This window comes from Tubulanus polymorphus, chromosome 5, assembly GCF_964204645.1.
Source record: "Tubulanus polymorphus chromosome 5, tnTubPoly1.2, whole genome shotgun sequence".
Classification (NCBI taxonomy): domain Eukaryota; kingdom Metazoa; phylum Nemertea; class Palaeonemertea; order Tubulaniformes; family Tubulanidae; genus Tubulanus; species Tubulanus polymorphus.
Window position 1 is genome coordinate 7,376,588 of NC_134029.1, and position 17,927 is coordinate 7,394,514.

Genomic DNA, 17,927 nt, shown 5'->3' on the forward strand with positions numbered 1-17,927 from the left:
CCGCGTCTGCGGGGGAAGCAAAATACATAACGCCGAACAGAAAAACGTTTTTCACGCACTGCTTGATTTGCGAAAAACGTTTTGTGTAGTCGAAAACGTTTTTCGTCCCGTGTTTATCGTTTGCGGGCAGAACGTTGTACGAAAACGTTTTGTGAAAAACGTGCTTTCTGTTTTGGCGAAACAAATGTTATGCCGTGTGCGGCGGGCTTTAGGATCTGGCTAGGCTGTGTGTGTCGGGGTCGCGAACCTGGGATTGAAACGACAAAAAGGGAATCCGATCCACCACGGCCGGGGATTAAGCATTTAATTCGATTTATCAGCTAATTCGACGAATTAAAAGTTAACCGTTCGTGAAAAGCGGGGCTCTTGTGCGAGTCCTTCCTTGTGGCACACCCTATGCCATTATCAGGATCATCTCGCCGGTGATAAACGAAGCTGTGGCACCTAGTCGATAACTAACTCCAAGCCCGGGTCATCGCTACAAAAGTTTCGAATTTGTCAAACTATAACTTTAAGCATTTTATGGTTATATTGTATCGGTTCTGATAGATTTGATAATGTTTTTGTTTCGAAATCCCTCTTGGCATTAAGCAATTTTTCCAGACGCACAGAAAAAATGCCGTGGAACACGAACATGCGCGGCAGTTTGTAAATAAGTTTGTGAAAGTAATTGTTATTCAAGGTACCGGATCTGATTGTGGAGAGAACAAAAAATACAAAAAACAACAAAAAAACTAATTGGTCAGTGGTGGTCAGTGATGGTCAATTTATGAACTTATTAAAGAAATTTGTGGTTTGAATAGAACAGCGATCAGTGTTGGCTGACTTAGCCAACTTGTCACACCCCGCGCAATCTAAAACTTGGCTGCTGATTAGCTTTATCTCCCGATAGCTGTCCCGCAGCACCATAAAGCGATTCTGCAAAAAAAGCGATAAGATCCGCTAAGTTATAGATACCCGAAAAGTGGTGTGTATAGGCTAATCGGCTGCGCGCCTTGAAGAATGCCACGCCATCCATGTTTAGAACTAACCCCTTTATGACGGAGAAGCGATTTAAGCGATCGAGATTTAATTTTTCGAAGTTGGAGTAGTCTTTTAGAACGGTTTATTTTTTCTACTCCTTTTTTCTTTTTTTTAAACAAAAAATAGAGGGGCCATGTCCGGGGCCAAAGCCGAGGCCGTAGCCGTGTTTCAAACGGTTCCGGGTGAACTTTGGAAGTTACGAATTTTCCGTCACCCTCCGAATGAAAGTTACTTCCGCGTTTCTGTCACTTTTTGAAAAGACCGGTCTATTCTTTTTATGCAAAAAAGATGCTGTTAAAAGTCGTTTTCTCGTTACATCTTCTATTGACTTTATCTACTGTGGGAATTTGTTTTGGTGAGCAAATTGTTCATCAAATTGGATTTGTCAACAAGTTGCCAGAAAAGAGGGCGTTTTGGTAGATCTATGGGCTAAATCGTTAGCCTTTTAGGAAATCAAAAATGTTTTTGATTTAATTGTTTTGTGTGAAAATATTGGTTGGATACCTTGAAAACTGCTATGAGAATTATTTGTATTGATATATAGGTGATAATTTGCTGATGCAGCATACTGTTGGTACGCTATTTTGGCTCATTCAGCTTGGCTAATTTACCCTGTGCATTCACTGAAAATTCAAGGACGGTCATCCTTATTACCGAGAAGACGCAATTGACCGAAATGAACCAAGATGACATGAAATATAACATTTATTTATTCCTTATCGATTAGGACTATAACACTTATATAATATATAAATTATATCAGTATAAATACCTGCTGGAGTCATATTTTATATATTTTGTCGGATATTTAGCCCACTTGGGACTTTAGTCCCAGCGGGCTATTGCGTTCACTTTTCGTCCGTCGTCCGTCCGTTGACGGAATCCAGTTATTTTGGGAAGTTTTGAAGACGCTTCAAGGTAACGTCTTGATATTTAGGTTACACATGTATCTACCCTAGACACATCTTCAGCCCAAAAACTGGCCCAGTCAGAATCAAGATGGCCGACTGGCAGCCATTGTTTTTCGCCAAAATCAGCACTTTTTACACATTTTTGAACTTCTTGAGGGAAATTCTGAAGACGCTTTGATCAATTACCTTGATCTTTCGGATATATGTGAATCCCCCCAGGGCCCATCAACATAACAAAAATTGGGTCGGTCGGACTCAAGATGGCCGTCCTATGACCTTTTAAGTGCCCAAAAATGTTAATTTTGGCCTGAATTCTGAGTCCTGTAGCTTCCTACTGGTTTGCCATTTCTCATTACAATTTGTGATGGGTGTTCTTTGGAAAGGGATGTTTTATACCTGAGACAGGTATTTTTCATCAGCCAATTATGACGCAATTGGCGGCCATCTTGGTGTCACCAGTACTCATTCGTAAGTGGGAAAAAGTTTTTCCACATTATATTGATACCTAAGCGTATTTTGCTACCACAATCAATTAGAAAGTTGTAGCTCATAATGTGTTCTATGATTGTGGTGAGTTTCAAGGTAATTGAATTACGTATATGGGCACCAGGGGGCGTTGAATAATACAATATCTTCGCATTTCTTTATTATATTCGTACCTATGCATATTTTGTAACCACAATCAATTGGAAAGTTGTTAGATTGTTGAGCATTTGAAACCACTTCCCAAGTGGGCATGGTGTCCCTGGACCCCTAGTTTTGTAGAAAAATAACTTTAAATTTTACCGAGATGAGATCGTCGATCAATCAAATTCAATGAAATTTTGTTGCTCACCGAGATGACATATTTGAAGTCAATATTTTTTATACAAAATATCCGGCAAAATATGACTCGAGAAGGTATTTATTACTGATATAACATGATTTCAAGTGTTAAAACGGTTAAGAAATTAACAAAAATGCTATACTTCATGTCATCTCGGTAAAATTGTGTCATCTCGGTAATTAGGAGGACCCTTCAAGGAAGGTGTGGAGAACAGTTTTAGAGAAAATAGAGCGGATAGAACCATATTCGAACCTGGGCCAGCATTGACCACCGAGGCTTATGGAATCCCACTGAATATTTTAACTAGGCCTGTATAGCACTCAACCTTACCTTAGCCCTAGCTATAGTACAGACCCTGCCTGTACAGAAAATATTGGCAAAATATGGACTTCCATTTAGGAGGATTAGGCCTATCTTATCATAGCCATTGGCAAAATAGCATTTACGCAAGTAATGCTGCATTGGCAAAATATCCACTTAGATATATTGATAGAAAGAATGATTTTTTGGGTGTTTGTGCGTGGTGCATCAATATGTACCATTGCCTAATGTATTTTTCAAGGTGTCAACAGACTTCCAAGTTGGTTATCTTGTTTGTGGCGCTTTCTCATTCTAAAAGATAATATCCGATGTCTTTTTCCAACAAAATTTCATTCAGATTTCCAACCGTGTGACGGTCGAGATTTCGGTTTAGGATCGATAGTCTGCGTTTGCAATGAAACCTACTGTGATAATATCGAGCCCAATAAACCTCTGGATCCTCGTAAGAAGTTTGCCGTCTACCAATCAGACAAAGCTGGAAAACGATTGAAGAAATCGATTGGCTCCATTTCTGTTAACGCTAATGGTACAGGTATGTTGAAAATATTTCATATCTAAATTAGTCTTAGTTGATTTGGCAACACTCTCCTATGACTAATTTTTAATAGACAAATGTCTCTAAAACTCACAGGGGCTCATCAGATTAAGTGGGGGGCCAAAATGAAACATTGAAAACAGTATCTGAAGTCCTTCCCTCCATAAAGAGTAGTCTACTGTGTATAAATCCTTGGACCCCAGGAGCAGGGTCAAAGGAAGGCAGTTCCAAGAAATTTACTACCTTTTCCAAGTTTCACCACGATTTCTCACATCAGGGTTTCCAGCGGTCCTTCCAAGTCCTTCTATGTCCTTCTTTTGGAAAAAGTTTGGACAAATTTTGTCGCAAATTCGACTGTTGAAGTATTTTATTACTCATGCCTGGTAATTCAATTATCAATAAGATTGAATATACAGGAAAGTGTTATGGAATTACCCTGAAATGTATGACTGGTCTACACGACTATAGTATTCCGGCAAAGGCATTGCGAAAATGCTCCCTTATGGGCCCTCATTATACTGGAAATTACTTCTTTCCAAGCAAAAAAGTCCCTCCTTTTGGGGTTAAAATTGCCAAAAAAGTCCTTCTTAGTACTTCTTTTTACCCTGGCCTTACCACTGGAAACCCTGTCACATGCTCAACGATATTTTAGAACTCCTAGAGAATGGTTGTAAAAGAGCCAATTAGAATTTTGATATTTTTTCCTATCTGGGATTCTTTAGGATGGAATTTTTAAGGTACCTCAAAATTTGAGGGCATTGTCCAGACCCACACTAACATCCCCTGGATCTGCCGATTGATCCTCGGCTTTATGAAGGCTTTGTGCTCAAACTATACTGAATAACCCAAATGTTTAGGAAAGGAGATGGTCAAAAATTCACTGCTTAAATCGAATTTCAGAGGTGGATGACATTGGGATGCATTGAATACGGCTGTGCCATATGACCCCCGATGATTAATTATCCTCTCTTGACAGGGATGCGAACCTGATGGCATATCGAGGCCATCGGGTTCAAATCCCTGCTGAGGGAGCGATGGGGGAAATACTCCAGGCGCTCCAGGATCTGCCCCTGAATTTATTTTTGACTGAGGCCTATTTTACGGTGGTAACTTCTTTTTCTCTGTAGACGATGAGGTAATTATCGAGGTCAGTTTGCAGCGAGCTTATCAAACGATGGTTGGATTCGGGGGAGCGATCACCGACGCCGCCGTCATCAATGCATTCAGTTTGAACGACAAAGCGCGAGAAAACCTGATGAAGTCGTATTATTCGCCGGACGGTATCGAGTATTCGGTGGCCAGGTTGCCAATCGGGAGTTGCGATTTCTCGACGAGGCCGTATTCGTACGATGATTCGAACGGAGACTTCGAACTAGCAAATTTCACCCTGGCAAAAGAAGATTTACAATATAAGGTTTGGAAATTGATGTAGATTTGAGTCTATAAACAGTTATTTGAGCTGAAGTTGAAGTTGTGCGATTGAATGATTTCAGTCTTATTTTCTTTTTGACAGATTCCATTCGTCCAAAAGGTATTTGCAATGAGTAAACGTAATCTGACGTTGTTTGCGAGCCCTTGGAGTGCTCCGGCTTGGATGAAAACTAATAAGAACCTAACGGGAAATGGCACACTGATCGGTCCCGTCGGTGGAAAATATTATCAGACTTGGGCGCTGTACTTCGTGAAGTAAGTACCGCAATTCACCATGAAATAGTATTATTGGCGCTTAGGAACTTTAACTGTAGCAAATTTCCATATTTGTTACCAATTTTGGCCTAGGAAACACTGTCTTGAATTGTGAGAAATCTTGGACAAACATTTTTTAGTAGCAATAAAAATAGATATATCCTTTGAATACCGATATATTTTTAGATTCTTACAAGAATATGCTAAGAAGGGTATTAAGTTTTGGGGACTGACTGCCCAGAATGAGCCTTCAGACGGCCTGCTCTATAAATTCCGCTTCCAATGTACTGGATTTACTGCTGCACAACAACGAGATTTCATCGCTCTAAATCTCGGCCCGACTCTTGAAAAGAATGGTTTTGGTCACGTGAAATTGATGGTTCTTGATGATAGTCGATTTTTTCTTCCCGGTTGGGCTGATACTGTAAGTGTGAGATTATTCGATTTGGGTCAAACATAACGATGAGGTACAAATAACAGTTTCATCTAGAATGAGGCAGTTATCAATAAATCATTTAATATCGTTTCACTATGATATTGGGCAGTGGCGGCAATCAGAAGTAAGAGTTGACCTCTGAATAGAATATTTATCATGTTTATGTTCTTAATCCTGACATGAAGATCTAGGCTGAGCAGGTCGGTCGCTTAACCTGGAATTCGAGGAAATCAGGGAAAAGTCAGGAAAATTTGTTGAGATTGCTAGGATTGCACATACCAGTAAAATCAAACGGTTTCCATCTATGTTGTATGTATTTTGACTGTTCATTTGATTCTTAGGATTTAGTCAGGAAAAAAGCGAGTCAAATAAAAGCCACCCTGTCAAGTTAGAGGCAGTTTCCTAGAAATCGAAAGCTCCACCTTGCAACGTCTTGAGATTATTTGAATGCTAGTGATAGAAATACATTTTCTTCGCTTTCAAGTCTTACTAGGAAACTTATCATTACTGCTTGGTAGCTTTATTGGGTTACTGCTATTGTAGAACTCTTATTTCAGTTTTCATCCTATCTCTCTCTTTCTCTCTCTTGCAGATCTTCTCAAATCCCGCAAATCTCAAATACGTAGCCGGTATCGCGGTACATTGGTACGAGGATGTATTTATCGGGCCTTCGTTGCTCGAAAAAACGCACGTGAAATATCCAAATGTTTTCATCATGGCGACGGAAGCGTGTGCTAGCGCGATGCCCTGGGAGCAGCGTAAAGTACTTCTCGGTTATTGGGAATACGCAGAAAGATACGCTCACAGTATGATTCAGGTTTGCCTCAAATTTCATCTTTGCTTGGCTTTTTGAAAAGCTTTACCTTATCGGTTTTATATTGGCGAAAGTTGATTCATAATATCGGTTTGGTTTATCGTCTTTTCAAGCTGAAAAAATCATGTGGCTGCGCTATCAATAATGATAATGATTTATTAGCACAGTACTTAAGAATAATCTCTGTACATAACAATGATAACTATATATTTAAGACAGTAGCACATTATTGGAATAGTTACGGTAAATAAAAGCTGTCTATTATCCTTTAAAGTACTGTCCATCTCTATGTTTTACTGATTCAACAAGGTTAAATGCTGCTCGTCTGCAAATCTCGTTGCTTTTACAAATTCAAGGAAGTCCTGGTCACTAAAATTGCCTCATAAAATAATATTTGCAGGATATTCAGCACTGGGCTGTAGGATGGACTGATTGGAACATCGCTCTGGATTTACAAGGCGGTCCAAATTGGGTGAAGAATTATGTCGACAGTCCGATAATAGTCGACGCAAAAAACCAGATATTCTACAAGCAACCGATGTATTATGCTATGGGTCATTTCAGGTAATAGAAAATCTGTATATTGATTTCAAGGCACCCTGAATATTTGAGCCATCTAGAAAATCTATAATGATTATTGTATTTCATTCATCTTTTACAGTAAATTTATTCCAAGAAGATGCATTCGAATTGGGTCTGAGGCGAATAAGAAAACAAAGCTGGAATTTGTGTCGTTTCTGTGTCCTGGAAAATATATTACTACAGTCGTACTCAACAGGTAGATATTTCTGTGCAGTAAACTCCTAATCCCAGAACTGATAATATATCCATTTAGGATAAAGAACGGAACATCGTGGTCCATTCACTTATCCCTTCGAGAAGGTACCTTACCGGGGTGTCCTCGACTTTAATTCTTTGGTGGATCCCTTAAAGAAAAAACTGGACCTTTTGGCTAAATCTTTGATAATCGATAAAACAACTATTGGGGTGTCTATCGATCAAAATTTTTATGGTGATAAATACCTTACTGCTCCATTGCGCTTGTGCTGTTAGAGCTCCTGGGAATAACATTGCTGGCCAAAAAGCCCATGGCCACTTCGTGATGTTTCCTCCACCCATCAGGAGCCACGTGTGAGCAAACATAATCTGATAGGGGGTCATTCATTTATTACGTACGCATTAGGGGAGGGGGAGTGGGAGGGGTCAGTGCAATTTGCGTACTGTAATGCTTAATGTATATGAAAAAATGGCCAATTTTGCGTTTACAGAGGGAGAGTGGGGGTTGAAAAATTCAAATTTTATGCGTATGTAATAAATGAATGATCCCTAGGCAGGTTGTGCTTAATTGGAATTGAGTGGTGGATGTTGAAAAGTTTTTTCTATTTTCCTTATATTCTGTTTTGTTATTGATATTTTTCAGGGAAGATTTTTCGATACCGTTCCACCTACACGATTCAATGAGCGGATATATCAATAGCATCGCTGCTCCTAGATCGATTCTAACCTTTGTGTGGTGGGTTTACTAGTGGCCACTCGATACAGACAATAATTCACTCGGTCAATATTGGTGCTACGTAATTATCGCACAGAAGATTCCATCGATTTTCACACGCGAGACTTGCTACTATTTCGAAGAAGCTGTCAGCGAAATAGTTACTTTTGTTGTGGCTTCTTATGTATATCTGTTACAATTAAAAGCCTTGCCCGATATGTCTCTTATAGTAAAAAGCCTTATCTATAGAAGGGTATAAACTTTGGTTGAGAAATACGACCACCAATCGATGATCAATATGCCATATTTGGCAGGTGTCTTTGTGGATACTATACATTGATAACTTAATTGGATGGATTTTGAAAGCCCCATTTATTTCAGAAAGACAATTTATTTCAAAAAGGGCACAATTATGTCTGACAATTTATTTCGAAAATCTGAGAGGGAGCAACTAAGGCACAATTTGACTAAATTTTGACTGAAAATTTTGCAGTGAAAAGGGGCACTGCTAGAACGTCTTTTCATTATTTATTTACCCTATCCTGTTCCTGGATCCACTGTTGTAAACTTCGAAATGAAAGTCAGCTTTTTTATAAAGAAAAAAGAAATTTTCAATAATAGAACATTTAATTTTAATTTCATTCAATTAACAATTATAAAATTTTTCAATGTGCTTTCTATACAAAGTTTAATGTTTATCTGATCTCATTTGTTATTATTCATCGCTTTGTTTTCAAATAGACACAATTCTATGAATTTTTCACCTCGACCTTCAAGTCCTACCGGGTACTTGTAGTATTAGTCGAATGAGGCTTCTATACTTGAAAGGGAGAGACCTTATCAACTCAAACCCATGACCCGACGATTGCCGAAACCAACCAGTTCATGAAAGACTGATGGCTTTAACCACTCAGTAGTTAGAAATCTAATACGCTTTACATTTCATAACATTTTGTCATTGTGCAGACATGAATATTTGTAATACATGTATTGATAATTTACATATCACATAAATTTTACAAGCTCAAGGTTCAGTTCCATAGTTGCTAATCGATTTTAACTCGTGAGTGGTGGTTGTAATTTAACACGTACAGTATTATTAATAATGATAATAATGATAGTAAAGGATCCCTTGCTGAGTAATTGAGAAAAGTAGCTGAGTAACCGGTAGATTTTCGTTTCCCTCACGCACAAACGCGTAGAGGTCGGCAAGTTAATGGGTGCAACTAATACCGAGTTCGTTCATTGACATCATTGTTCCTCCGTTGAAGTAGAAATTTTAGCAACCATGGAGCTGACTCCTGTAGCATTAGGTTCGCTCCGGTGTCCTTACAGTATTATGTACAGATACATTTTTTAACGTTAATTTTTGATGAAAGTTGTTGTGATTTAAGTGCAAAATCGTTCGCGGTAATAAAGATATATAAAATTTAAAAACGTGCGTATATTATTTCTATTTTCGACTGCTTTAATCACAGATATTGAAGAAATTCGTCAGCTCTTTCTTGGGAGAAAGGCTTGAAATTATGATAAAAGAAGTTTCAGATGATTTGACATGTGTGTACGATCTTATGAAGACTCTTCATTTATCGACGAGTACAGTGGAAACATTATGGTATCGGGGATGAAAAATTCATCGTACATACTGCGTATTGTTGCTCGTAAAATGAATGCCGGTAAACTTGATCCTATCGATATGATCAAAGATTCATAGTCTTGAAGTGAATTGATGACATATAATGCATTGAAGAAGCACGATTACAATTAAGTCTGAAATCTTTTTAACATTTTCAAATTTGATAACAGTTGGATACAAGCAATTCTACGTGTACATGAACACGAATTTGAGCTACTTCGTGATGGTATTTACAGGTCATGCAGAAAAAGACAACACGAAAAGCTAAGATATTTTAGTAATACTGCAGGCGCGCGGTTCTAGACGGTATTCCGTGTATTCCAGAATACAGTGGTGATTTCAAGAAGTACCCTTTCCTCGAAAGTGCCCTTATATATATACGACATTTAACCAAGAGGAGGGGACCTAAAATGATGGCCACAAGGGCACCTGTCAATTTTTCAGTGGCCGTAAAAAGTGCCCTTCTAAATCAGGAAAGGTTCTGGATACGCATCTGTACCTTAGATGTTTCTATGTAGTCGTGACAGTAATGCTTTGCGTAGCCGCTTTCGCCGCTTTTTTCTTTTCTCTTTCATTCATACATTTTTCGAGACCGAGGACTTTATAATATCCTTTACGGAATTGTTTGTTGGTGATGCCATAGAGAATACAGTTTAAACTGGAGTTGACGTGCGCAATCAAGATGGCAAACATGTACAGTTCTTGTCCCAGCTCGTCTTTCGGGTCGATGACGACGAACAACGTGAACGGAGTCCAGCAAAGCGCGAACACGATGAATATGATGAACAAAGTTCGGGCTAAACGCATCGAATCCTTCTTGCCAGAAGTGCCGTCTGCCTTCGTACCGATTTTCTTCTTCGACTGGTACACGTTCCAGAAGATTAGGAAATAACACGTGGAAATGATGACTAGCGGAACGGCCACGCCAAAACCGGAGAAGAAAAGATTGTAGTAATAGTTGTAGTTTCGATCCCACAAACAGGTCAGGGTTTTTCGGTCGTAAGCGTGTCCGTTCCAGCCGGTGATATTAGGCAATTCGAGCAGAAAGCTGATCACCCACAATACGATGCTGATAATGATTCCGTTTCGGAGATTGTATATGCTGTCGTATCGGTCGTGATGGACTATGTGAACGTACCGATTGAAACTGATCGCCCCGATATTGTACAACGAACAGTAACAGGCGGTCAAACAAACGCTGGCCACCAGATCGCATAAACCTGGTCTGGCTAAGAAGAACTTCTCTCCTTCTATTACACCTAGAGAGGAAGATAATACGTATAACCATAGAAGAAACACTATTCCGTGTTGTGACGATAAATAAAGGACCCCACACTGATACAACGAAAGATGAAGCCCGAAAAGTTTCCTTAAAGCTAATAATTTATTGATTCGACGTTTCGACTATAACCTAATAGTCATCTTCAGGAATAATCAGGGAAGATGACTATAAGGTTATAGTCGAAACGTAGAATCAATGAATTATTATCTTTAAGGAAACTTTTCGGACTTCATCTTTCGTTGTATCATTGTTGGATCCTCTACTTGATAATACATGGAGTGGCGTCCATGGTATAAACGTGTAAATTTGCCTGCCCCTTCGTGGCCAGTTGCATCGTCAATGAGCATCATGATTAGCCAGCATTTTGAATTATGCACAAACCGTAAAGAGCAAATACGTGCAAATCTCTCCTTGGGAGTTCATAAACTCCTGTTGATCGATCCCTAAGTTATTATATATACGAAGGATGAATGCAAGACTCACTAATTGGGCTAATTATTTCAGATGGTTGATTTTTTTTCATATCACACATCACGCTTTACTTACTGAGAATATTGAACGGATCAACAAACGCCGAAACGCACAAATCCGCGAACGCTAGGTTAACGATGAACACGTTGCCTGGAGTTCGTAAGAACTAGAAACGAAAGAAATTGACGTATATTGAAAAATGATATGCTTATCGATGCGCGTCTAATCATAAGGTATCGAGGATAAATGCAATATGAGTATTTCTATTTTGAAATTCTTGACACGCAATGATGGCGCTAGAACGTCACTCGGAACTCAAAAAGAAAGAAAACGTTAAATTCATTCTTAAAAAGAAATACGAATGGTGCCCTAAGTTAATTTCACGTGCTAGTGAGAACTTATTTTGATAAAATTCAGCGTTTTCCTGTCATTCTGGCGCTATAGTTCGCATTTTTATACCAGGAATTTTACTGTTATGGACAATATTAGCCACCATGCATACTAATCAAAGTATTTTGAATGGCTATCTTTATGCGTACTTTTTATTATAGTTTTTGACCATCTCGTCCTTTTTTAGAAACACGGACATATAGATGATGTACTTGAGCAATCTTTTTTTGTCTTAGAATAGGGATTGTCCCTGATATTTACTTGATTGGTAGATTTGGTCTGATTTGTTTGACCATCCCGTCCTTACCTTGTTGGCAAACACCGCACCTATGATCAGAATGTTCCCTATCGTTCCCGATACGGTAGCAGCGCAGAGTAGGACGAAGTACGGCACGGCAACTGCGGCATGGGTGCGTAAATATCCAGCTTCGATTACACCCGTATCGTTTTCGAGTCTCAGAACTTGCACTAGATCCATTCTGCGAACATAAAAACGTAGTGGAATTAGATATGAATGAATGCCTGCGATTCAGAGCGGTGACCATAGTTCGTCCCCGTCTACTCCCTCTGCCTCCCTCGTGATTAACTGAATTTCGACTTCTGTCCTGAAATTTTCATCAATTCAAGCTATTCTATATTAATTGGAAAATTAGTTTGAACGATGAAAACGAATTACTTTTGCACCATCAATTTCGATTCCACAACGTTATTGATAAGACTATGGACTCAAAAATAAATTCTTTTTTTTGAGTCCACGGTAAGACCTAAAGAAGAAATATTGATTATAGATGAAGGTGCATAGGTTATAAGGAACGTTGGAAGAATTAATTATTAAGTGCAGAAAAATATTTCTCAAAACTGCTGGGGTCATCTCGAACCATTGATGCTAATTCTTCTCATTTATCTCACTCAGTGTTTGATGCGCTCAAAAGATTTTCGTTCAATTTTCAATGGTCGATTTGTGAAATAAGTACAACTGTTTCAGGAATCTGGAACGTATTTACACGTAAACTGTTGTCATAACGGTGTTTAAAGAATCACATCGTCCGGGTGATTTGAAGAGCAGTTTAAAATGATGATACGCCCACCCAGTGTATAAACGCATATCAAATCAGGTACGATACATAATTTTCTATATAGAACTTAAGCGGCGTAGTTTTAATCAGCTATTCAAATTAATTAGTAATAGTTCTCGATTATTTGTGGTCGTCGTTGTGGATTATTAATCTTGCGCACACGCAATTGCCCACTGTCCTGACCAGACGACACACTATAAACGCCCGGATGTGAAGTACTTAGAATTCAGGAAACAACCGCGGGCGACTCGTATACATGTATGTATATTGATGTGAAATGAAATGATTTCGTTAACGTTTTGATATCGCCATCCGATGATAACTGCCCATGAACGAATTTCATGTTCGTTTTAGCGAGAACATGAAAGCTGGGTTCAAAATCATCTCGCGTTCGCATCTTATCTCATCGGACACGAATATATGAATCTTGAAAATTGAAGTGGAAAACAACTGATGTATAACTTAAACAATTTGATAATAAAATGTGTAAAATTGACATATAACTTTAATAATTTCGTTAACCCAATCGTTGTCATTGTTGAAATAAACAAATCATATCAGATTTTTCTTAGTGACCATTTCTCACCTTTTAACGGAATTTTGATAATTTCCTGTGGTTTTAAACGAACTCGCAAACTCTTCTTTTCTGCCGTTACCCGTATGAATCGCGCGGAACGTCTCTTCGCAATAAATTTCACAGTTTATTCAATTATTTTCTCCTTTTTCTCCCTTGGTCGTGGATCGATTTGACCGTATGATATGAAATCGCGTCTGTCCATCACAGGAGTGTGTACTAACTTGCAAAAATCTGCCGATCGACTGTCGCCCGATCGACCGACGTCCGAGAAAAGTTTTACGTAAGAATTCGATCTAATCTTCAGTCATCCGGCGTTCGTCTGCACAGCAGTGCGCTTAATGAAACCATTGTAATTGCGGTCGGTTTACATTACAGTTGGCATGACGATATTAGTCTGCAAAACGGAAAGACGGTCAGCGATGAGAAATGATTAATATAAATGAGGAACACCTCGTTATCCAATGAACTCTCATCAACAGGAACAAAGTGACCAAACACGGGAAATTATTTGCTCGATCTTTAAAAAGAATACCTTTACCACCTATATGTGTCAATTATGACTTTCGCAAGATAATTGTTAGCATGATTGAATTTATATCGACCATCGTCGCGACTCCCATCGCCTCGGTTCACGTGCCATCTTTGGAAATGAGAGTGTCATACTCACCTTGAATATCACGTGCAGAATCAGGCGATACGATGCGTCGTTTCCCGCCGTTATTCGTGAATAATGTGAATAATGGGACAAGGTCTGAAGTCAGATTCGGGTCACACCGAAGTTTTTCGACCAAGAAAAATCTGACGAGAGAAAACAAACTATTTTGTTATCTCGCGTTGATATATGTTTTGGTCCTTAGTGAGAAAATAAAGTTATGTTTAAGCGGGGTCGCCGTTAATTATTGTTTTTCTCGCATTAAATTTTCTTTTCTCGCTATGAAATGTGTTTTCACATTTCAAATTTCGGGTTGGCCCGAATCAGCCACCATACTAAAGCGACCAAAGCCTTCGAAATTCAAAACTATCACAAGTAGAAGATGGAAGCTATCATTTGAGCATTTACCACAGGCTCTTCTCACATCCCAACCGTAATGAAGTTATTGTCACACCCCGCATAGTGATTGGTGCGTTCGACAAGAATCGCCAAGATCGGCAAGTCTACTTCGAGACTCACAGCGGTAAAGCCGTAACTGTAACTGTAACTGTAACGGTGTAGATTTGTAGTTGGAGTATCTCGTAAAAGGATCTTTGGTAATGGTGGCTGATGAGGGCAACGTAAAATTCCTGGTATGCAAATGAGGGCGCCAGAGCGAAAAAAATGTTGAATTTCCTTTAGAAAGTCCATTTTGGAGCGCCAAAACAAAGAATTTTCCGTTCTGGAGCACGAAAACAGAATAGTAAATCGATTTTGGTGCGCTCGCCAAAACAAACATTCGACCTCAGAAAAATTATTTTTCAATTTGGTGCGTTGACCCATAGTTTACTTTGCATACGTATATTGAATATCCCCCACCAAAACAGATTTTCAGAGAAAATTCGACGTTTTTCCTTGTTTTGGCGGCAGTGTTTTGGCGAAAGCGCCAAGCGCGGAGTTTTTGACAATCAAATGCAAGCGGCTGACTGGAGCAAAATGACCAATATGTTGCACGGAACACCAACGTGGCTCGTCGTGAAAATTCAACTTGGAGCTTGGAGCAATCAATGATTACTCCAAGCTTGGAGGGTGACAGCGTTACAGTGCATTTACAGTTCGACATCCCACATTCACAAACTTCACTGTAATTCATTGTTTACTCAATCAAGCACAGATGGGCGCAATTTCACGTCCATACAATTGTGTAAATTAAAAATTTGATAACCTTAGGTAATTGTGACTACATTGTATTTCGTTTGTTCTTTTAATGTGTGTTGTGCAATATCTATAAGGGATGGGAATTATGTATTTATATTTTGATAAGTTTTTTAAAACCTCAGATAATATAATGTACAAAAAGGGTTAATCCCAGTACAAAGGTGAAGGGTCAGGATAAGTATCACGTGATCTGAAGTCACGTATCTGTCTTCTGTTCGTAGACACCAAGACGATAAGACGTGTCGAATAAACTAGCATATAAAATACAACCACTAGTAGTTTCCTGTTATGAGGATTTTGTTCCCCGGTATAAAGGACGATCTCCACATTACAATAATGACGAGACATCGACTTCAACTGAATCAGAGAAATGGGCAGTCAGTTAGTAAGTAATTTCCGGTTTCAGATTCACACCTTGAAATCAATTGACCGCGCCCAGATTTACGTCGATAAAACAACAACAAAAAACTATGGAACAGGGTCCTTCAAGAAATATTGAAATAGCAAAAATATTGATTACAAAAATGCACTATTTCGTGATATCATGAAATGACGCTGTTTATTTGACTTAGATTACAAGCAAGCTTTCTCGCATAGCCCCTTAGTATCGAAGTTATTGCCATTGCTTTTACATCCACCGTATGTGAATAATTCACATTCGCCGGTTGCTGTGTTGAAGAAGTACTTCCTAAAAAAGGCTTTGCAGGGTCCAGTGAAACTTGGAAGATTACATTCTGAAAATCAAAATACACAATTTGCACGTGTTTCCATAAGAATCAATTGGATTATCATGCAGCGTAAACAATAGGGTTACATGAAAATATTCTATAGAGATTCGCATCGTTGTTTATAGGTCTGGAAACATGGGCGTCCCCAAGGGGGGTGCTGGGGTAGCTGACCACCCCCTTTTTGAGCTAACTTCTCAAGTTACTATGTAATCAATGCTCAAGATTTTTCTTGCCAATTTGACTAGTCTTTTTACCTCTAAAGGATTCATTTAGAGCCTGGAAAACGTCTCTAAATCCTCCAATTGTCAATAAGTTTTTTGTGGAAGGCCCACCAAACATCCGACATTGTGCATGAATACTGGATGGATGCTTATTCGAACCCCCTGTGAAAATTCCTGGGGACGCCTATTAGAAATTTAAAATGCAAATCTATAGAACATTTCGTTGATTTTAATTCAAAAGCTAAAACTACAAGAAAATCAGCAGTGTCTAATTTTCTAATGCTCTTTTCAAATCCTGGACTGGAGTAACATATCTTGTGACGTCATAAATGTAAGAGTTGTCGAAAGGAAACAATACATTGTAACGGTATTCATGTACGTGGTACGTTGAAAAAATTAATTCTTGTAAAATTGCGTTACCTTCTTTTCTTGCTTCACATGCGACCTGAAAAGATATGCAATATGGATTAGACATTCGAAAATCTCGAATAGGAATCAACTAATATTCTGTAGTAAGTCTAGTTAAGTTAAGTTAAGTCTACTTCACTTAAGTATCGTCTTGTTATCGCAACAAATAAGATGATAGGTCATCTCGTGAAACGGTTCCTTTCTCTCTCTCAAACTTTCAAAATAATCGAATCTTTTTTCAAAATCTGATAACGTTACTTTTTACGCATATCTATTTTTGTATATGAATATCAAAATTTCTAGCGAACTGGATTCATCTTTGATGAACGAACAGAGATTTTTTATCATAATTCTCTAATTCAAATAACTTTACTTACGAGAACAAACATTAATGCGAGGAGAGCTACTAATTTCGCCATGACTGTAGTATAAAGAGTGTGATTATCTGCGTTACGCGGGGGACTTATACACGTATATATCTTGTGTAAACAACCGGTTATCAAATTCTGGTTTTAATTTGCACAGTAAGTCGGCAAACACATTTTTTGAATTCTAAAACAGGCTGCACTCACGGGCCTTTTCACAGGGTAATTATGTACTCTAACGAAAATATGAATGGCAAAAATTGTCATCAATATAATGTGTATTCGACAACATAGACGAGAAATTATAAAGTCCGAAAATGTTTCCTTGAGCTGGTACTTTATTCAACGTTTGACTATATACTACGTCCTAGTCATCTTCAGGAATACTGAGATACAACAGAAATCGTGGTATTACAAAATTTGATGGGAATAACCAAGTGTACTGTTTTAGTACACTCAGTTATAGTACACTCAGTTATTCGCAGTTGTCTCCGTGGATTCCATGGTGCAAGAAATGTTTTCTGCGCGTTTTCGTTATGCCATGTGCGTTGGACGTTTTTTTTCAAAACATCCTCTGGAAAAGTTTTGTGAAAAACGTGTTTTCTGTTTTGACGAAACAAATGTTATGTCGTGTGCGGCAGGCTTAGAACGTTTTGTGAAAAAACGTGTTTTCGTTTCGGCGTTTTGTGTATATCGAAAATGTTTTTCACAAGGAAAAACGTTTTTTTCGCTGCCGTGTGCGGCGGGCGGCTAAATGATGCCCTATGGGCCGGGTCACTTTTGGATCATTTTTTAGCATTAACAGCGCTTTCGTGCGCCCGCCCTGGCATCACGTGACGTGACGTTTTTTCAAGATTCATATTGTGACCATTTCGTATAC

The 17,927-nt window shown here is 38.7% G+C and overlaps 3 protein-coding genes across 3 annotated transcripts; 1 reads left to right on the forward strand and 2 right to left on the reverse strand.

The window, feature by feature from the left end:
- The first annotated feature begins 1,275 nt into the window (after window positions 1-1,275).
- On the forward strand, window positions 1,276-9,457 carry LOC141905157 (lysosomal acid glucosylceramidase-like). The gene is made up of 9 exons (XM_074793930.1): window positions 1,276-1,378; window positions 3,419-3,613; window positions 4,744-5,030; window positions 5,130-5,302; window positions 5,489-5,726; window positions 6,331-6,555; window positions 6,953-7,116; window positions 7,214-7,330; window positions 7,973-9,457. The coding sequence occupies exons 1-9, from the start codon at window positions 1,312-1,314 to the stop codon at window positions 8,076-8,078; spliced, it is 1,572 nt and encodes a 523-aa protein (XP_074650031.1). The 5' UTR covers window positions 1,276-1,311; the 3' UTR covers window positions 8,079-9,457.
- Window positions 9,458-10,190: 733 nt separating this feature from the next.
- LOC141905549 (melatonin-related receptor-like) lies at window positions 10,191-11,251 on the reverse strand. Its single transcript, XM_074794453.1, has 2 exons — window positions 11,236-11,251; window positions 10,191-10,939 (listed from the first exon to the last, which is right to left on the reverse strand). The coding sequence occupies exons 1-2, from the start codon at window positions 11,249-11,251 to the stop codon at window positions 10,191-10,193; spliced, it is 765 nt and encodes a 254-aa protein (XP_074650554.1).
- A 4,606-nt stretch (window positions 11,252-15,857) lies between these two features.
- Window positions 15,858-17,151, reverse strand: LOC141906036 (isoinhibitor K-like). Its single transcript, XM_074795185.1, has 3 exons — window positions 17,060-17,151; window positions 16,695-16,719; window positions 15,858-16,059 (listed from the first exon to the last, which is right to left on the reverse strand). The coding sequence occupies exons 1-3, from the start codon at window positions 17,099-17,101 to the stop codon at window positions 15,899-15,901; spliced, it is 228 nt and encodes a 75-aa protein (XP_074651286.1). The 5' UTR covers window positions 17,102-17,151; the 3' UTR covers window positions 15,858-15,898.
- Window positions 17,152-17,927: the final 776 nt, after the last annotated feature.